Source organism: Rana temporaria, chromosome 10 (genome assembly GCF_905171775.1).
Source record: "Rana temporaria chromosome 10, aRanTem1.1, whole genome shotgun sequence".
In the NCBI taxonomy this organism is placed as follows: Eukaryota; Metazoa; Chordata; class Amphibia; order Anura; family Ranidae; genus Rana; species Rana temporaria.
This window is the reverse complement of record NC_053498.1, coordinates 96,958,490-96,980,531: the sequence shown is the minus strand read 5'-3', so window position 1 is coordinate 96,980,531 and position 22,042 is coordinate 96,958,490. Positions and strand designations below refer to the sequence as shown.

The window sequence follows — 22,042 nt, the reverse complement described above, 5'->3', positions numbered from 1 at the left end:
TTACGGCGATTCCTGACGGTTTTTCGCGTTCGCTACGTCGCCGCTAGTCTAGTTTCCCGTCGCAAAGTTAGTCTTTTTTTTGGTGCCTTAACTTTACACAGCAATCGTATTGCTGTATAAAGTATGGCCGTCGTTCCCGCGTCGAAATTTAAAAAATAACGTCGTTTGCGTAAGCCGTCCGGGAATACGGAATTACGCTATGCGCGTCGCCGTTCGAAAAAATGACGTCACGGCGCGCAATGCACGGCGGGAGTTCGGAAACGGATCATGCGCGGTAGGTCCGGCGCGGGAGCGCGCCTAATTTAAATGGCACACGCCCATTTAAATTGGCCCGCCTTGCGCCGGAGGCCGCCGGTGTAGGTTTTCATCGCAAGTGCTTGGTGTATCTACGATACGTTACACCGCCGCTGCCCTACGTGAATCTGGCCCTATATTTCTTGAAATTCCTCAATCAAAAATACAGCAATAAGGGCACTGGATGAAGCTGATGATCATAGGAAATAAACATGTTACACACATGATAGTGAATAGTGTGAAGGCTTAAGGCACTAAACATAGCAATTTATTTTTTAATTAATAGACCCCTAAGTGCTTCAGCACATTCCACTGTAATCTTCATAATATAAAATAAAAATCCAATAGGGAGAGCAGGACCCCACATAGAAGCCACAGTAGGAACTGGAGCGCAGGTATTATTGAGTGATAGCGTCCCCCAAGAGAGATACAGTATATAATTGTTTGGTGGTTTAAATTTTCCAACATTTACCAGAACATTTAAGTATTGGGTTTGAATGGCTTATTCCTTAAATTTTCCACTGAAAAGTCAACACTAAAGGCATCTGAATCATACCCAAAATAAATTATTTTTAAAATAAAGTGTTTTTCCCTTTTATTTCAAGTCATTGTAAAATATGAGTTAGTGTTAAAACAATCTAATTAAAAACAACTCCATCTGTCAAGGAAAGAGGTTTGCAGCAGCAATGTCCTTTGTTTTCTAGAACTCATAACTACATCTTCTTCAGTCCATGTCACACACGCCGCATAGAAGATACTCCTTGTGCCAGAATCGCGGGTATCTAAATCCATTTGTCCAGTCAGCTGGGTGTTAGATAAGCAGCCTTTATAGTGTTTGCCATATCTTCCATCTCCAGTCATCAGTAGTTAACATTCTCCCAGCTAGGCCTCCTCCTTAAATCTTTCTAAAAATCTTTCTGGTAGACTCCCCATGGTGCCCCCCTTTTGGAATACAGTTGAAAGGTCCAAAAAACAATCTTAAGGGAATTATAGAACAAGCCTTCTTAGGGTGTAAAATGAACAAGAAAGTAGTAGAAAAAAAATAGAAAATGAAAGGCAGTGGACAGTCTGGAGTAAATTGCCCTGGCAGCACAGGAGGAGAAGAGGGTTTAATAACAAGTAAGGGGAATCTGAATGGGTTGCTGCACCCAAGTCTTCTTGCCAGAAAGGTTAAGAGCAGAATGGCTCAGTCTTTATTTTCTTTGCATGTGTTAGTCACCATTGTAGGGTAGAGAGGAGTGAGGAGAGCAGGAGGAGTCATCTAGGATACAGGGTCTGTTTGACAATGTGTATCAGTCTCTTCTTGGGATGCACTGATGAAGGATGTTCGCATGCTAGGAGAGTACTGGTGGACCCAACGCCATAGAATGCAGAATAAAAGGAGAAAAGCAATAGATTAAAATTCAGTAAAAGTAGTCATAAAATGCATATTGGCACAATTACGTAAAAACACATATTGCAATCACAAAGGGATTATTCACACCATGTCCGTTGGGGTGCATTTTTCTGAACTTAACCACACCCCTACCCATGTTCAGTGTAAACGGGGTACATTATAAATGTGTATATAGACTGCGCTGCCCAAATATTGTAACCACATATAAAAGTGCAATAAATAAATGAACAGCACCAAAAAGTATTTCCTTATAGTTGAGCTCCTCCATGCCTCTTATCATTTTGGTTGCCCTACTTTGCACTTTCTCCAGGTCCCCAAAACCCTTTTTGTGTACTGGTGCCCAAAACTGAACTACATAGTCCAGATAAGGTCTTACTAATGATTTTGTAAAGGGGGAGATTTATATCTCTTACTCTCTGGGATCTTTTAATTCTAGAAAGTATTTTGCTAGGTTTAAAAATTGCAGCCTTGCATTGCATGCTAATAATAAGTCTGTGATCTACCAGAACCAGACCTCAATACCTTCCACAAAAGGAGCTGACTCCTTTTGTGGAAGGCACCATCATACACGCATTGGACACCTAATACACCTTCTATCTTTACCAGGCCACACACAAAAGAATTATGCATATGCTTCACAATGGATTGACAAAACATACTCTTGCATTGACCTCTTCTTGGTCCACCAAAGGACAATTCCTCTTATATTGAGAGGCAAAATCATGTGGTCTGACCATGCTCTATTATCACAATGGTTCATGCTCACGTTTGTAATCAAGGCTTGGCAAGGTATTGGAATTTGAATGAAAGCCCACTCCATTGTTTTCAAATCTTGGCAGACATGGCTCAGGAAATAGACACATACTTCTCATAAACACCACTGGGGACAATGACCTCTAGATGTTATTGGAAGCCCACAAACTGTATACATGGGGGATCTTCAATAAAGAGAAGCCAAAATCACCAAACTTCTCAATGAAAGCTATGTTCTAGAACTCAAGCACAAAAAATACACTGGATTCCACCAGAGAAACAGAACTTCAATCCCTAACACACCAAATCAACTCTTAATCATACAGGGCAAAAACAGTTCTTACCCACTGCCACATTTTTGTGGGCATCTTATAACCATGGCCGCTAAAAGACAAACAACTCCTTCCTTATGTACTCTCAATTACTACATCCCAGGGTTCAAAGGTAGGCCTTTCCCAGGGCAATGCAAATATTTTTGGTGCCTTCTACTCTTTTCTTTACAACCTACAGAGTAAAAGTCCAGATTCTCCCTCTCAGGTCAGGACAGGCAGAATTACTGCATTCATCTCATCTTTGAACTTACCCAAACTTGACAAATTTTCTATAACTTGATGCCTCTAACACACAGGAGGAACTTCAAGCAGTTATTAATGCCTTAAATCTGGCAATTCTCTTGGCCCAGATGGCCTGAATATATACAATATTATAAAATGCCTTTACCACATCTGATTCCACACTATACGAAAGCTCTCAATTCTTTAACTCATCGCTCTCATTTCTTTCAGTAGTAACTGAGAGCCCACATAACAGTGATATCCACAGTGCCAGTTACCTTCCTCTTCATTCCTAAACATTGATCTTAAACTCCTCACAAAAATCCTGGCCAACTAGTTTCTTCCGCATATTGTAAACATATTTAGATTTGATTAATTAAACTTAACCAAGTGGGATTTAGCCTCTCAAAATGCTCAGTCTTATCTATGCGCCTAACATCTCCAAAGAGGCATTTGAGTAATTTGGGTGAGACATAATATGATGACATAGGTTAGTAGAATTTACTGTAACTTGCCTGCCCATGTTAAGGTTAATAGGAACCCTTATAATCACCCAATCATCCTTATAATCTCTATTTGTACGTGCTAGGGATGCCCAATTTCCCCCCTTCTCTTTGTTCCCTTCCTGGAGCCCATTCTTTTTTTTGTTTGGACATTGCAACATCTTTAAAATTACTATCCTACCTACCTAAATCTATTTATTTTCTCTCAGCCCAACCCATTAACAATCCATCATCCTACATTTGATCTGTCAGCTCACTGTTTTCCACCTTTTTTTGGGTTATTAAACATCCCGGATTCAAAGCCCAACTACTCAGTCTTCCCAATGCATATGGGGGCTTTGCTATCTTTGATTTACTCTATTACGCATCCTGCCACCAGGTCAGACTGATAGCCACAGTAGAGTTTATGTACTAAAACTAGAGAGTGCAAAATCTGGTGCAGCTTGTTAAAATAAGCTTTGACAAAAAACTGGAACTGGATTGGTTTCTATGCAAAGCTACACCAGATTTTATACTCTCCAATTTTAGCAAAACAACCTCAACGTAACCCAACAATAGATTGCTCTTGAATATGTCTCTTTTATTTTCCCACTAAGCAGACTCCACACATCTGAAATTGCATACCACTATTGGATCTACCCTCGAGGCTTGCCACCAGTCTTTTCAGACCCTTCCCCAAATCATTCTCCACTGTTCCAAATAGCCCAAGTTTACGCTGAACTGATTGGATGGCTTGTTTCGGAGCATAAGCATGAAACAACTTTTCCAATCCTCACACTTAATCCAGATGGAGCATTAGCCCTTTTACTGAGACTCTGACAACTGTCACTGGCTCAACAACTAAAGCTGGGCATTCAATATACAATTTTATTATTCAAATTCCTTTATATTTCCTTGAACTGTGTAGTGTAAGAGCCTGCCTGATTGCATACAAATTGAAAGTGTTTAGGTCTCCCCTCATATTATATGGTTTTGGAAAATTGTACAAGAAAATCGTATAATGTATGGCCAGCCAAACGCACTTCCTTTCTTCCCTACCATCACTAGTGACATTCTTTAGACCCCATACTAACTTCAAAACATTATGTATGGACACAGGTCTCCTCAGACCCTTCTATCTTTTACACACACCTTTCTCACTAAAAAAAGACACACAGGAAGGCGTAAACACCGTGGGGTAGATTCAGATAGAATCGTCTATCTGTCCACCCGGCATAACGTATCTCAGATACGTTACGCCGCCGTAATTTAGGGCGCATGTTCTGTATTCAGAAAGAACTTGCACCCTTAGTTATGGCGGCGTAACGTATCTGTGTCGGCGTAAGCCCGCCTAATTCAAATGTGGATGATGTGGGCGTGTTTTATGAATATTAACTGTGACCCCGCGTATATGACGTTTTTTACGAACGGCGCATGCGCCGTTCGTGAAAAAATCCCAGTGCGCATGCTCAAAATTCCGCCACAAATCGTCATTGCTTTCGATGTGAACATAAATTACGTCCAGCCCTATTCGAGAACGACTTACGCAAACGACGTAAAATTTTCAAAACTCGACACGGGAACGACGGCCATACTTAACATAGGATACGCCTCATATAGCAGGGGTAACTATACGCCGAAAAAAGCCTAACGTAAACGACGTAAAAAAATGAGCCGGCCGGATGTACGTTTCTGAATCGGCGTATCTAGCTCATTTGCATATTCCTCACGTAAATCTATGGAAGCGCCACCTAGCGGCCAGCATAAATATGCAGCCTAAGATACGACGGTGTAAAACACTTATGCCGGTCGGATCTTAGGGAAATCTATGCGTAACTGATTCTATGAATCAGGCGCATAGATACGACCGGCCGGACTCAGAGATACGACGGCGTATCTGGAGATACGCCGTTGTATCTTCTATCTGAATCTACCCCCTTGTGTATTACCATTGACAAATGTATTATGTATACCAAGACAAATGGATACTCACAAGCGGATAAAAGCAGTATGCATATACATAAAAAAAACTCCAGCAGAACTCGGTGGATGGCTGATGCATTTCGGGGGACAGAAATCTTTCCTCAGAGCTCCTCACTTTTCTCAACCAAAGGCAGGTCAGATAGTTCTGTACCTCCAGAAATGGGAGTAAGGTCTTCATGTAAGAATCCTCAAAATGTCACTCTGAACTCCTCCTCCATCTGCACTAGACTCCACAAAACCAACTTTCCTTTGTTTAAATGTTACTGGACACCAATGGTTATTCAAAAATGATATCCAAGTATCTGTTGGAAAATGTTAGCATTCATACAGGCTCACCGACATACCTTTTTGTTCTTGCTCAAACGTGAGACCATTCTAGAACAAGGTCAGGGAATTTTCCCTGATAGAAAAAATTTGCATTAAATACTCGCCTAAGCTGTGTTTTCAAACCAGTTAAGGGGAATTTAGCAGAGTTTAGCAGCGTTTGGTATCCAGGCATTTATTTATTTATTTGGCCAGAATTTTTACGTGTTCTGGCTATTGAAATGAATAAATGCTGATGTGCTAAACTCCACTGGTGTTTGTAAGTTGCTGCTCCTAAACTCCTCTAAAAGCTTTAAAGGGGTTGTAAAGGTATTCTATGCATTAAGGTGAAAAAACATCCGACGATTAGCGGCCCCCCAGCCCCTCAGTTTACTTACCTGAGCCCTCAAAAGTCCCGCGTCGTGAGCGCGCTAGCTTCTCAACCGGGCTTCTTGGCTCTTCTTGGCTCATTCATTGGATTATTGATAGCAGCGCAGCCATTGGCTCCCGCTGCTGTCAATCAAATCAATGATGCTGCGCGCCGGGGGCGGGGCAGAGTGATACAGTTGGTGGTTATAGCCGCCGACTGTATCACTGTATCACAGGAAAAAAAAGCAACCTTTCAGGGTAGCTTACAGAATTGGTGTTAAATGTTAGGGAGAGTTTAGGGGTTAAGGGTGAATTCAGGGGTTATGTCTTGTTTTACGTGAGTCTGGAAGCATATTACATGCTGTATGCATAATGTACATGCCATCTGTTTACTTACATCATTGCCACCCATTCCTATGAAATACATGATATACTTGGGTCACCTGAATCTCGTGTTACATCATCTTTTACCACAATTTCTGCATACAGTTCATTTTATGGGCCTTTTTGTGGTGTTCTTTATTTGACCTTGTTGATACATCCTATTTCACTAGCTCCCATCTGTCACATTCCTGGCTTTGTGTCTCTCAGCTCTGTTGCACTTATTCTCTGTTGTTTGATAGTGTGCTGCTAGACTCTATACTCAACCTGTGTGAAATATGGGCTTTCCAGCATATCCAAAAACAAATTAACACTTTTTGTTTGCTCTATAAAGAAAACATAAGATCAAATTATTCAAATAAAGCCAGCCATATATGGATCGTATCTCAGCAGTAACCAGCCAAGATTAAAATCATGTATAGGCAGGCTGAATGTACTGATCGATCGATCGATCAACCTGCTATATTTTATTATTGCAAATGGCTGTTAAAGCCACTAGCAATAAACATTGTCTTCTTTTGGCAGGGATGGCTTACTCACCCTATGGTGACAACAGCTGTGCAAAATTCTCCTCCTGTTTTACACTTTTATTAAGGCTTTCTTACAAAGACATGATCCAACAAGCTTAGTGCCCCTGGGTGGTTGTAGTAAGGCTAATTACTGTAAGGAAAACTGAAAATCGGAAGCACTGGTTGATATTTTTTTTCTTATGTAGAATTTATTTTAAGAGAAATTCCATCCTAAGCGCGCCATTCCAGAGTGGGGCAGGGATAGTTACCTAGTTATATAGTTGGTAAGGTTTAATAAAGACACTAGTCCATCTGGAGTTTTTGTTATGTCACTACCATTTTCAATATCTTTGTCAACTCTGTATCATGGCCTAGGCCGACAAGGCCCAGGACTAGGGCAGCACTTTGCAGGGGGGCAGCACAAAAAGAGTCCCCGTGGCTTGTGCTACACTTTTTTAGTGTAGCACCAGTCTTGGGGCGAACTGGGCCTTTGAGGCAAATCGGTCTAGTGCCCCCATAACGCAGCCGCACTACTGCTGGTATAATAATATTGGCAGGGCCACCATCGGGGGGGGCAGCCCATACACATGGAGGAGGCTAGGGCAGCAGACCCCAACCAATGAGTTGTTGTGTGGGTAGCCAGCGTTCCGCAACTGTTGGGGGGGGGGGCTTTGCATTGCTTCTAGTTTTGACTGTCCTATCATAACAGTGGACCTCTCACCTGAGTTCTCAGCTAGAGAGAGACAGATTCCATATTGGAAAGCTAAAAACTGTCAGAAAGTCAGCTGACGGGCTCCAGAGCAAAACAGGAAGTGAGAGTAAATCCCTGCAAAGTAAGGGACTCTACTGCCCCCCCAAGGCCCTCAGAACTAGTGTCCCCACTGGAAAATGTCAGGGCGGGTCTTAAATGGGGGTGTGGCCTTGACAGTAAAGGGTAGGAAGGGGTGGGTCATATTTAAATTAGGGGGTGCACGAGTTTAGTCAGGCCTAGGGCAGCATAAAACCTAAATACACTACTGATCCTTGTACAGTACATTGTGTTTGCTAATAAATCGATTGAGGGATTTATTCCTTACCAGATATTGCTCTGAGACCCCAGCAATAGGATTATACCCCCAGCTCTAGAACAGCCAAACCAAACAGCGGCCTTTATGCTTTTCATATATTCCAAGAAATGTTTGCTGAATCTTGTGTCCATTCAAAGATTCTATAAAATTATCCAAGGTTGTGACCTCCAATCTCGGAGTCTGGAAAAAATCCCCACCAGAGTTTGAGACAGCAGTGACCTGATATGATGATCCTGCTCCATGAAAAATAGAGAAATACATTTCTACTACTACTAGTAGCAGCTTGGCAGGTTTATGGACCCAGAGTAGGTAAACTGTAAATACACAGTACACTATCCCCCCCCCCAAATAGCACACATTATAAAAGAAAAGCATCAATGAAGATCTGAGCACAAGGTACTGCCAGGCAGGTGGGAACCTTAATATTCGCAGTAAGCAACATGTGTTGATGGTAGTGTGGAGACCCTTTCAGATGTGCCACTGCAGACCACGTACCTTGTTAGCTATGTAGGAATCTGAGGCTGAATGTTGGCAGTTTTTTTAGTAAGTGCATCATTGGAGAAAATGGCACTTTGTAAATGTTCTGGAGTTTTGCAAATTACACACTGTATCTGCCAATTTTAAAGATGCAACAATCTTTGAGTTTCCTTTCAGTACATCAGTAGCTATTGCTGTATACTGCTAGCATCCCAGCTACTCACCGAAGGGGGTGGGGACTGCCTGTCAATCAATGGGACATTTTCATATCGAGGATTGCCACTGAACAAACCGCTTTGATTCCTATAGGTAACATAAAAGGAGGAACACAAAAACTCACAACAAGAACAATAAATAATAAAGACTGTAAATATTACAGCATCTTGTAGCATTGTTTCCTATTGCTTTGGTATATGATCAGTAATTTTCTAATTCTATTTATTACTATCAAATGGCACTTTTTAATTGATATTTTTTTATATTTATTTTTTTATATTTTACAAGCTAAAATCAACATCAAGAGAATTGGAGTATTTATTTTCTTAAAAAGTGGGTCACTTCTAAAACATGAAACTGCTGTAGTCTTGTTAGCGTAGATAACTAAAAAAAGTGTGATAGCATCTCATCTTGAGGAAACAGTCCTTCAGCTCGCCATGTTACCAAAGCCAAGGCATTGAGTATCTGATCTCTGTCAATGGGGAGAATTCATGTTTGGGCATAGCCAGGGCTTTTTTTTCCTGCCACCTCTGGTGCTAGTCGCTTGCTGCTCACAGCGCTGCTTCAGTATTAAAAAGTGACAACGCTCCACTCCCCGCAGCTGTTTAGAACCCTCCCTGCTCTACAGATCTCTATATACAGTAAGAGCAGAGGAGGGAGGGGGCAGGGAATCTACACAGCCTCTGTTAGTCTCACGGAAGCACTACCTGAAGCCCATCTGAAGCCCACCAGCAGCCTGCACTGTCCAGTCTCCTGCTGTAAGTTGAAGCTGTTCTTATGCAGCAGCACCTTCCTCTGATTCTTTTTAGGCTGGTTGGAGAGGACTTGGGTGGGAGGAGAGCTCTCTAATGGAAGGGGGGCTCTATACTGGAATCTGGGAGGAGAGCTTTGTACTAGGGGGGAACTTGGGGGTACACAGTGCACCCTTGAACCCTGCACCATGTACGTTACACACCCTTCAACCCTGCACTTTGTACGTAGCATACCCCTCAGCCCTGCACTCTGTACATAGTGCACCCCTCAACCCTGCACTCTGTATGTAGCGCACCTCTAAACCCTGCACTCTGCAAATAGCACACTCTTCAACTCTGTATACAGTGCAATCTTCAACCCAGCACTTTGTACGTAGCAGCAAACTCTTCTACCTTGCACTCTGTGTTTAGTGCATACCTCAACTCTGTATATAGTGCACTCCTGAACTCTGCAATCTTTACGTAGCGCACTTCTGAACACCTGGCATGTTACAATGCCCCACTGTGCAATTTGGCCACACCCACAATTTGATGCAGAGGGTTGGCTGTGCCCAGCCAACCCCATGCCCTAGGTTAAGTTCCTGCACCTGCACCTTTTCTCTGAAAAAAAAAAGCCATTGGCATAGCTATTGACTGGTTAGCTCTTCTTGGACACCAACCCCCTAGCTCCCCTTGGCAGAGACCATGTGAAAAATGCTGTGGCACTGGTTATGTGGGAGAGCCCCAATCGCTGTTTTGTAAGCAGCATGTGAATCACTATTTGTTCAGGTCTAGTTGCTAATCGACTGTTTAGTTGCTAATCAAAATATTTATAAAAAATTAACGGGTTAACTGGAAAAAAGATTAGAAAACAATTGTACTTCTTTAGCATAGCATCTAAGGTACCAGTCTGTGTAGTGGATTTTATTTATTAAGGGGGTTAGCACTTCAGTGCTAGCAGCTGTTAACCAATATGTATTAGCATAATTGTCACAATTCATTTATGGGTCTATATTTTTATGGGTCATTACGTATCATATGTTTTTTTTGTGAACAATGTAATTAGTTATTGTCTTGTAAAAGTTACAGTATATAAATTCATGTATTCTAAATGGCAAAATTAACCTTTTTACTGTAAAAGAACAATACAAACCTAATTCTAATTATAAAAAAATATTCTAAATGTATAGCCTGGTACATTACACGTTTTAAATCTGTATTTTTTGCACAACCAAAACATTCCAATGGGAAGGTTTCTGTGTGGGTGACCCAAAGTGAACTAAGCAGCTGGCAGGTGAGTGCTGCAAATCATCTTAAAATATTAATTATGAATGGAACTGTATTTTAATTATAAATAAGAAAACTCTTTTTTTGGAGATGAACTGTTCCCTTTTGATGATGATTGAAATAAAACATACATGGTTATTTTAATAACTAAAATTGCACAAAATATGATCCCTGACCACTATGTTACTTTTACAAGTAAGAAATAGTCTTAAAGCTCTGGGAATTATTTAGCTGTGTTAAGAATGCTGGGCCAGATTCACAGAAGAAATACGCTGGAGTATCTACTGATACTCCGGCGTATTTTCAAATTTGCCGCGTCGTATCTTTAGTTTGAATCCTCAAACCAATATACGACGGGTTTTGGCTTAGATCCGACAGGCGTACGGCTTCGTACGCCTTCGGATCGTAGGTGTAATACTTTGGCACCCGCTGGGTGGAGTTTTTCGTCGTTTTCCGCATCGGGTATGCTAATTAGCTGTTTACGGCGATTCACAAAGGTACGCGCGGCCGTCGCATTCTCTTACGTCGTCGCTAGTCGGCTTTTCCCGGCGTATAGTTAAAGCTGCTATTTCTTGGCCTATCTTTAGACTTGCCATGTTAAAGTATGACCGTCGTTCCCGCGTTGAATTAAATTATTATTATTTTTTTTTGCGTAAGTCGTCCGTGAATAGGAAAGGACGTAACTCACGTCGACGTTCAAAAAATCACGTCGGTGCAACGTCATTTCGCGCAAAGCACAGGGGGAAATTTCAAAACGGAGCATGCGCAGTATGTTCGGCGCGGGAACGCGCCTAATTTAAATGATCCACGCCCCATTTGAATTAGGCGGGCTTGCGCCGGAGGGATTTACGCTACGCCGCCGCAACTTTACAGGCAAGTGCCTTGTGAATCAAACACTTGCCCGTAAAACTTGCGGCAGTGTAACGTAAATGCGATACGTTACACCGCCGCAAATGTCTGTGAATCTGGCCCGCTATATATAGGGACACATTTGTCTGCAAGGCTCATTGTTTGCACATTAGGCATGAGCAAAAATAACCAATTTTGCTTTCCCTAAACGTTGGTGAAATTTTGCTTATTTGTTAAATGGAGTTTTTTTCATTTATTTGTTGATGTTTTTATTTTTTAAACAACAAGACAGTCCAAATAGTGACTTAAATGTAAAAATAATTAATAATTGTGTTTCCTCTTTGATTAGCATGCTGTTATAAGAAACAATATTACAAAAAAAGGCTCAAAAATAGGTAAATTATTTTATGTACATTTCCTTGTTATTTCACACATTTGTGGTGTTAGTTGAAGTCTTTAAAGCAATACGGAAATTCAGCAATTTTGCACTTTTACGACTACAAGCATACTTGTGTTACTGTCTCCTCTTGTCCACATTTTCCATCTAGTGTGTCTTCAATAGATTGCGTTTACATAGGAGGCTATTTTTATTGAAGTTACATTGATACAAATCTTTTTAAATGGACTTTTTTATCATTGAGCTAGAATGAATGCACAACTCAATGAATTCACTCTGAGAAGGTAAATTGAGGACTCATTATATTGTTGTCATTTTACATTGCGTACAATAAATATTCGATTTTTACAATGAGTACTAATAGCTTTTGTCATCTTGACAATGGCTTCTCTAAGGGCGGCAGCGACAGTGCAAACATTGCATGATCATTAACTTTTATGCAATATAATGTGCATAAATTTATCCTTAAGGAAAAATTAAGTGAACACAGTGATTGCATCCTTTAAAGCTACCAGCCTAACGTATCTTCAATTCACAAGGGTTTTTCTTCAAATTGAACCTAGCATGGCGAAATTAGAAAACACTTTTGGAAGAATCTCAGTGAATGTGAAACTGATAATTTTATGGCAACTTTAGGTTTGATAAAATTTCATACTTTTACCCTTTTTCATAATTTTACCTAGACAATATTATAAAACAGACAAATATATGAGAAATTAAAAAGTAAATTATTGCCCATAGCGGTTAATCAAATTCTAGATGATTATAGGAGGTTTGTTGTGCCCCAGTCATCTGTTTTTGGAAGCCCCAGTCATTTGCTCTGGATCTAATACTGCTCAGAACTTCTTGGACTTATGCAGCACTAGTCATAGTTGCACAAGATATAGCTGTAGCATGCTGGAGAAGCCTGAGCTACTACAAGCTCATAGGTGGCAGTACAAGTTTCATTACTTTCTGTAGACAAAATTGCTGAAATGAAATGTCTGTTTACAAATCTATATTCCTTTCTCTGCTTTTTTTTTTTTTTTTTTATAATTTGACTCAGTATTATTATTGTAATAAATAAAAAGCCCCCATGTGGCTGCCGGCCTATGTATGCGGCTACTCACATGTACTGTGAGACGGGGGCGTTGGAAATAGGCGGGGCCGAGACCCGCAGGCTGTTGTGGCTGCCGCAGCTACTGCTGTAACTATAGAAACTGGGCAGGTGAGGTCTGCCTGCTGTGCGGATGATCTCTCTACGTGCCTGAGGGTTAAATGGGTCATCCTCGTCCATGTCATCATAGTCCAGGTCCCTGCAACATAGTGCAAATAAACAATATAATACTTTAACATGGATTAATAACTTATACAAAACATATCAGCAATAGATAAAAGAAAAAAACACACAAAATAGAAAAATAGGTTGGTTACCCTGGGTGACCTCACTTTAATGCAGATCTAAACCCAATCACTGAAATCTCAAATAAACTTTGCAAGGAAATAATAAAATAAAAAAATCAATATTTTTAAATCTGAAATATTCAATAAACAGGTGTTCCTGTCATGAAGGTGTGATGGAGGTAAATAAAATGAATATTTTTGTGTTATGCTATTTCTTTTATAAGAACCACTGAAATTTTGTTTTTCTTTCCTTATATTGTTTATTTGTTTTATTTCCTTTTATTTATTGATCTATATAAGATATGTATACATATGTATGTGTGAAAATACACTACAAGTGTTTTATTATCCTTAAATGAAGAAACATATTATATTGTTTTAAAGTTACAAGTACACCTCAGCTTGAAGTGAAGACAGAGAGAACTAATAATAGCAAACAGCTGTCATCCTCCCCCTTCTTCCACCGAAGAAGCAAATATGGCTCTGAGTGAATGAAGCCCCTGTAAACTTGAGTGAAGGACCTGTGCTCTGAGAGTGCCTCGTGGCAAGAACAACATGTAACAGGAGGAACCACCATATATGGACTGACCTATCCAATGTGCTCATGTGAATGATGTCATGTTGTCTTTAAAAAGACAATAAAGGTACCGCCTCCTGGACGCTGGAACACCGAAAGAAGCAGGGCTCCCTCTCAGCTTTCTGCATGCTTTCATGATTTGGGTCAGAGGTAGAATGGGTTTTGCCCTGAAGTTGTGTCAGGGGTTAATCAATCTTTATCAAAGGTTCTTGTTCATTCACTCCTTGTTATGGAGTGAAAATGCTCCCCCTGTCTCTCAAATGCTCTCCTGTATTGTCTCATGCACTTACAATAGAGACTGCAAGTGGCTGTGCTGATGCAAATTTCTCAGGCCTATTCTTCCTTTGCCACCATTTAAGGGGTTGTAAAGGTTAGTTTTTTATTTTCTAAATAGGTTCCTTTAAGCTAGTGCATTGTTGGTTTACTAACCCTTTCCTTCGATTTCCCTTCTTAATGTTTTTTTTCTTTGTTTTCTTTGTCTGAATTTCTCACTTCCTATTCCTCCTCAGTAGGCTGTTCTGGCTGACTAACCCCCAGCCCGAACGGCTCGGATGATGGGGAAAAGCTTACTGAGGAGAAACAGGAAGTGAGAAATTCAGACAAAGAAAAAAAAAACATTTAGAAGGGAAATCAAAGGAAAAGGTATTTGAAACATCAATGCACTAGCTTAATGGAACCTATTTAGAAAATATAAAACAAACCTTTACAACCCCTTTAAGAAGTCTACCCTGAGTAGTAATATTTTGTACTACATAAAAGGGGAGTAACTGCACTGAGGAAATCAGCAGAGCTGGGAAGAAGAAGAAGAAGAAGAAGAAGAATTCGTTTATAGCCGCCCCGTCGCGATCGCTCCCCGGAGCTGAAGAACGGGGAGAGCCGTATGTAATCACGGCTTCCCCGTGCTTCACTGTGGCGGCTGCATCAATCGAGTGATCCCTTATATAGGGAGACTCGATCGATGACGTCAGTCCTACAGCCACACCCCCCTACAGTTGTAAACACACACTAGGTGAACCCTAACTCCTACAGCGCCCCCTGTGGCTAACTCCCAAACTGCAACTGTCATTTTCACAATAAAGAATGCATTTTAAATGCATTTTTTGCTGTGAAAATTACAATGGTCCCAAAAATGTGTCAAAATTGTCCGAAGTGTCCGCCATAATGCCGCAGTCACGAAAAAAATTGCTGATCGCCGCCAATAGTAGTAAAAAAAAAAATTAATAAAAATGCAATAAAACTATCCCCTATTTTGTAAACGCTATAAATTTTGCGCAAACCAATCGATAAACACTTATTGCAATTTTTTTTACCAAAAATAGGTAGAAGAATACGTATTGGCCTAAACTGAGGAAAATTTTTTTTTTATAAATGTTTTTGGGGGATATTTATTATAGCAAAAAGTAAAAAATATTGCATTTTTTCAAAATTGTCGCTCTATTTTTGTTTATAGTGCAAAAAATAAAAACCGCAGAGGTGATCAAATACCACCAAAAGAAAGCTCTATTTGTGGGGAAAAAAGGATGCCAATTTTGTTTGGGAGCCACGTTGCACGACCGCGCAAATGTCTGTTAAAGCGACGCAGTGCCGAATTGTAAAACCTGGCTTGGGCATTTAGCTGCCTAAAGGTCCGGGGCTTAACCGGTTAAACAACCTCGTTGATCTGTTTTTTTAACCTGCTATTCTACACAAACATCCAGAAGGACATTATCTAAGCTTCCAGGAAGTGTGTGCCACTGTAAACCTTTCTAGATGTGCTCCCAGTAAGACCTCCTGCACACAGGACACCTAAAAAATGAAATGCATACATTTACGTACAAATATACGCAAATATGTGAAAACATCCTCAAGACTTTTTGTTTAAAAATTATTGTTTTCCACTAGGTGCAATTAATGTCTAATTAGCTCCTTCCATTCCATCTCCCTTAGGCCATTTTTAGAAAAAATTTTTTTGTATATTTACGTTTCTTTTGCTATTGTCTTGTAATTTTGTTTAAATAAGCATTTATATCAGTCTCAAAGTTGGTCAATAACTGGGCCCATAACAGATCAATATCCTCATACTGTAAAATCCTGGTGAACAAGCTTGCAGTGCGAAACCATTATACAGTACTACCCCAATTGATACTTACCAAAACAACTAATATGTGCAAACTTAAAGTGAAAACCATATTCCCGTAAAAAAACTAATAAATATTAATAAATGCTAAAAAAATAGATATAAACAGCCATTAATAGGGTTAATTTTTCTGTGTGAGAAAAATCTTCAACAAAGTGATTCATGCAATCCATCCCAACATAGTCCAGTTAACCTCCAGTACAATATATCTCCAATGACCATGTCCATATACACATCCAATGTACTCTGTATGTAAACTGCTGTGCCCCTCTTTCATTTATATGATCACACACCCACAGCCCCCTGTGAAATAAAACTCAACAAAAGCTAATATGCGGGTCTGGTGCCCTTGATTTATAGGAAAAATAATGTTCTTCATCTCATTCGTTCCAACATCCTCATTAAATGATACATAAGGCAGAATACAGAGGATACATTGTGTAAAACTTTTTACTAATAAAAAAACAACAAAATTGCACTCAACACACACACAGTAGTTGCTGCCCACCTCAGCACTCAAGATGACTTGTATAACCATGCAATGGTGCCTCGCATCAGCAGCACTTACTGCTTGTGTGTGGACTTGCACTCCACTAGTGTGAATGCCTTTGAAGGCTTGATTTACTAAAACTGCAGAGTGCAAAATGTCATGCAGTTCTGCAAAGAAAAAAGCTTCCATTTTTTTTGTCAAAGCCTAATTGAACATGCTTGAAGCTGATTGGCTACAGCTGCACTAGATTTTGCAATCTCCAGTTTTAGTAAATCAACTTCTGAGTGTCCAGGACCCACCCAATGTGTTTCGTCTTCCAAGACATTATTAGGAGCACTTACATTTGCACACATTAGTTATTTTGGTAAGTTACACTTACGTGAGCACTGCATAATGGTTTCACACAGGATTAGAATATCAAAAGATATTGTTTACACAGCTGTTGAAAATAGTTTAACGGGCAGCAAGCACAGATAATAGAATCCACAAGCATCCAGAAGAATTGAAAAAAAATAACAATGGTATTGTTGATGTTTATTGGTGTTCACCAGTGTTAGGCATTAGATTAGGGAGTTAAGTGTAACAGTTAACAGTTAGCATTTGTTGTATATAATAACAAACTTGTCATACTTACCTCTCTAGGGATGAGCTTCGTATTCAAGTCGAACTCATGTTCGACTCGAACATCGTATGTTCGATCGTTCGTCGAAATACGAACAAAACGGGTCGTTCGCGCCAAATTCGAGTTACGTTTCACAGACCATAATTCACTGCGCGGCATCGCTGGCTGATGATTGGCCAAGTATGCTCTATGACCCGCATGCTTGGCCAATCACAGCGCGCAAAAAACGGAGAGCCATAATTGGCCAAAGCCAGGGTGGCTTTGGCCAATTATGCCTCAGGGGGTTTAGTACACGACCCACACTATAAAAGGCCGCCTGCAGGGCGGCCTTGTGTAGTGTGTTGCGGCAGTTAACAGAGAACAGAGAGAGACAGAGAGAGTGTAATTTTTTGCAGGTAGATAGAGCAGGCAGGCAGGCAGGCAGGCTAGTCAGTTAATGTTACAGTGTGTAGAGGATATATATACATCCCAGATGTTGTACATATATTTATACACTGTATAGTTTAGCTAGATCAGTTCTTCCTAATTTACTGGCAGGCAGGTGATTGTGCTATTTGAAGACGTTATCACAGGCATACTATTGACACCCAGCTATATTTTTTTTAATTTAAGCATCATTAAAATCACTGCTCCTGATGCAGGAGCAGTGATTTTAACCCTCCTGGCGGTAACCCCGAGCGTGACTCGGGGTTGATTTTTTCGACCAAAATCGGTAACCCCGAGTCACGCTCGGGGTAGCTGTGCAGAGCCTGCAGCGCGCGCTGGCTTACCTTCTCCTGGATCCAGCGATGTCACCGCGCTGTGTGAGCGAGTGGGACCTCGCTCGATTCACACAGCGTCCTCCTGTGCCGTCGATCTCCGCTCCCTGCGACGTTACGACGCACGGGAGCGGAGATCGGCGCCAAATTCAAAAAAGTAAACAAACACTATACATACAGTATACTGTAATCTTATAGATTACAGTACTGTATGTAAAAAAAAAAACACCCCCCCTTGTCCCTAGTGGTCTGCCCAGTGCCCTGCATGTTCTTTTATATAATAAAAACCTTTTTTTCTGCCTGAAAACTGTAGATTGTCCATAGCAACCAAAAGTGTCCCTTTATGTCAAAAATGGTTTTAGATCAGCTAGAAAACAGTGATAATAAATTATAATCACTTGCAGGATTGTGCGATAGCGATTTGTGGGGAAATTCGTCATAAAAAAAATAAAATAATGACAGCAACAATTCTGCAACTCAGCAAATTTCAGTGATTTTGAGTTGATTACATTATTGAATAATTTTTATTAGAATTATATTATTGTTTGTTATAATTATTTATAATTATTTATTATATTATAATTTATAATTTTGTTTTTAAAAAAATGTCATACCCGGGATGCCTATTAGATTCTTGTTTGGTCAGATTTAAGTGAGTTATTCCTAAAAATTACAGACCTACAGTATAAAACGCCAAATTTCCTTGCAAGTAATGGTACCGCTTTCAGCATGTTTTTTCTGAAAGAATCATACCGCCAGGGAGGTTAATGATGCTTAAATAAAAAAAATGAAAAATTCCTTTAAATATTGTACCTGCTGGGTGTCTATAGTATGCCTGTGAAAACGTCTTTGAGAACCCGGGTCTTGCCCGAGGAAACATGTATCAATGGAAAAAAGTTTTAAAAACTGTGGGCCAGATTCATGTACATCCGCGGCGGCGTAACGTATCGTCTTTACGTTACACCGCCGCAAGATTTCAGCGCAAGTGCCTGATTCACCAAGCACTTGCGTGTAAACTTACGGCGGTGTAACGTAAAGCCGTCCGGCGCAAGCCCGCCTAATTCAAATGGGGCGTGTACCATTTAAATTAGGCGCGCTCCCGCGCAAAACGTTCTGCGCATGCTCCGTGCAAAAATTTCCCGCCGTGCTTTGCGCGAAATGACGTCGTCCCGACGTAATGTTTTGAACGGTGACGTGCGTTACGTTGTTTCGTATTCCCGGACGTCTTACGCAAAAAAAAAATTGAAATTCGACGCGGAAACGACGGTCATACTTTAACATGGCTGGTCTAAGTGTAAGCCATGAAAAAGCAGGCTTATCTTTGCGACAGGAAAAAACGACTAGCGACGACGTAACGAACGCGCGTACCTTCGTGGATCGCCGTAAAAGCTAATTTGCATACCCGACGCTGGAAAACGACGCAAACTCCACCCAGCGGCAGCCGAAGTATTGCATCCTAAGATCCGAAGGCGTACGAAGGCGTACGCCTGTCGGATCTTAGCCAAATGCCGTCGTATCTTGTTTGTGAATTACAAATAAAGATACGACGCGCAAATTTGAAAGTAGGCCGGAGTATCAGCAGATACTCCGTCGTACTTCTTCTGTGAATCTGGCCCTGTGTTTTTTTCAGGAGTCTTTAAAACTTTTTTTCCATTGATACATGTTCCCTGGGGCAAGACCCGGGTTCTCAAAGACGTTTTCACAGGCATACTATAGACACCCAGCAGGTACAATATTAACCACTTCCCGACGGACGTACGACTATATACGGCCGCAGGGTGGTTCTACTTCTCTGGGGCGCCGTCATTTGACGTCCGCCCCTTTCCGCATTCACCGCGCGTGCTCCCGAGCGCGCAGCGGGGAACTTCTGTTCTGGCCGTGTCCCTTGGACACAGCCAATAACAGATCGCGGTAAATAGCCAATCACAGCGACTATTTACAGAGCGATCTGTGCGGCCAATGAGAGATGATCTCATATGTTTACATATGAGATCATTTCTCATTGCCGGCTCTCGCAGAGACAGCGGTGCTGTCAGGGAGAGAGGAGACCGATCTGTGTCTCTTGTACATAGAGACACAGATCGGTCACCTCCCCCAGTCACCCCCCTTCCCCCACAGTTAGAACACTATATAGGGAATACATTTAACCCCTCCCTCACCCCCTAGTGTTAACCCCTTCCCTGGCAGTCACATTTATACAGTAATTAGTGCATATTTATATCACTGATCGCAGTATAAATGTGAATGGTGCCAAAAATTTGTCAAAAGTGTCCGATATGTCCGCCATAATGTCGCAGTCGCAATAAAAATCGCAGATCGCCGCCATTACTAGTAAAAAAAAAATAATAAAAAATAATAATTCTGTCCCTTATTTTGTAGGCGCTATAACTTTTGCGCAAAGCAGTCGCTTATTGCGATTTTTTAATTTTTTTTTACTAAAAATATGTAGAATACGTATCGGCCTAGACTGAGGATAAAAAAAAAAAAAAATTGAGCTATTTATTATAGCAACAAGTAAAAAATATTTTTTTTTTCAAAATTGTCGCTCTATTTTTGTTTATAGCGCAAAAAATAAGAACCGCAGAGGTGATCAAATACCACCAAAAGAAAGCTCTATTTGTGGGAAAAAAAGGACGTCAATTTTGTTTGGGAGCAACGTCGCATGACCGCGCAATTGTCAGTTAAAGCGACGCAGTGCCGAATCGCAAAAAGTGGGTTTAAGTGCCCAGTAAGGAAGTGGTTAAAAGGAATTTTTTATTTTTATTTATTTAAGCATCATTAAAATCACTGCTCCTGAAAAAACTACTGTTTTTAAAACTTTATTTCCATTGATACATGTTCCCTGGGGCAAGACCCAGGTTCTCAAAGACGTTTTACGATAATAACTTGCATATTAGGCTTAAAAATTAGCACTTTTGAATTCGAACGTTCGAGTCCCATAGACATCAATGGGGTTCTAAATGTTTGCGCGAACGTTCGGTCCGTTCAAAGGTTCTGGTGCGAACCGAACAGGGGGGTGTTCGGCTCATCCCTACTTACCTCTACTGTGCAGCTCGTTTTGCACAGAGTGGCCTCGATCCACCTGTTCTGGGGTCCCTTGGCGGCTCCTTTCTGCATTAGATAACCCCCTGGGTGAAGTGCTCTCCCGAGGGGGTTACCTTCCGGGTGCGCTCCCAAGTCCTTCATTAGGCGTCCATAGCTGCCGAATCTATGGTTCGACCCGCCCCCCGGCACTCACGTCATTGGAATTAATTGACAGCAGTGGGAGTTAATGGCTGCGCTGCTATCAATCTATCCAATCAGGGCACAAGACACCAGCCATAGCTGGTGTGCTCATTTCAGTATTTCCAGCTTCAACTCATGCAAGTGTATGAACATTTTCCCTTTTGCTGATCATCTTGCGCAGACCTAGTGATGCACATAAATATACACATAGAAATAAAACTGGGTGGAGCGACGTGCTGACGTTATGGCTAGTTTATATCTTTTTTGGGGATCTTCAATGACCAAGTCTATGACCAAGTCTTCTTGAGGGCGATCTCTTTATTTCAATCCAAAGCTCCCCTGGATGGATAGAGACCCTGGCTATGTTTTGAGACGCAAGCGATGTTGACCTTCCTTAACAGGAGGTCTTTGCAAGCTGGTGAGCAAGCACTCTTTAAGGTGGAGGTGCTAACTAAAGATCACACACTTCTCTGATGATGGATGGTTTGTTTATCGTTTTAAGGACTTTATTTCATCACAATTTGGTCTATATACTTTCAATATTATTTATATATTTTTTTCGCAACCATATTTTCACATTTGTATTTTCACATTTTCAAATTTAATTTCCTATTTTTTTTATCATAATTTGGTGCAACTCTTTGTAATTGTTACTGCGTGTATCTCACAGGAGAGTTGCAGCTCTTTAGGTGTAACATTTTAAGATAATAGTGCAGTTTTTCCCTTGCTGAAAGAAATAAAACTGTGCAGTTGTTCAATGTCTGACCTTCAACTGCCTCATAATGCTCAACATATGTTTAAAAGTACATTTCCAATCAGCCTT

General features: G+C 40.8%; 1 protein-coding gene across 2 annotated transcripts in view; it reads right to left on the bottom strand.

Annotated features, from left to right (window-relative positions):
- Positions 1–860: 860 nt before the first annotated feature.
- TTYH1 (tweety family member 1) overlaps positions 861–22,042 on the bottom strand; it is a 202,848-nt gene continuing 181,666 nt past the window's right edge. The window contains exons 12-14 of one of the 2 annotated variants that reach the window (XM_040325776.1): positions 13,158–13,343; positions 8,793–8,871; positions 861–1,639 (exon numbers count right to left, since the gene is read on the bottom strand). In XM_040325776.1, coding sequence (XP_040181710.1) covers positions 1,556–1,639; positions 8,793–8,871; positions 13,158–13,343 — 349 coding nt within the window. In that variant the 3' untranslated portion in view covers positions 861–1,555. The remainder of the gene's footprint in view (positions 1,640–8,792; positions 8,872–13,157; positions 13,344–22,042) is intronic. The other variant, XM_040325777.1, reaches the window with a different exon arrangement.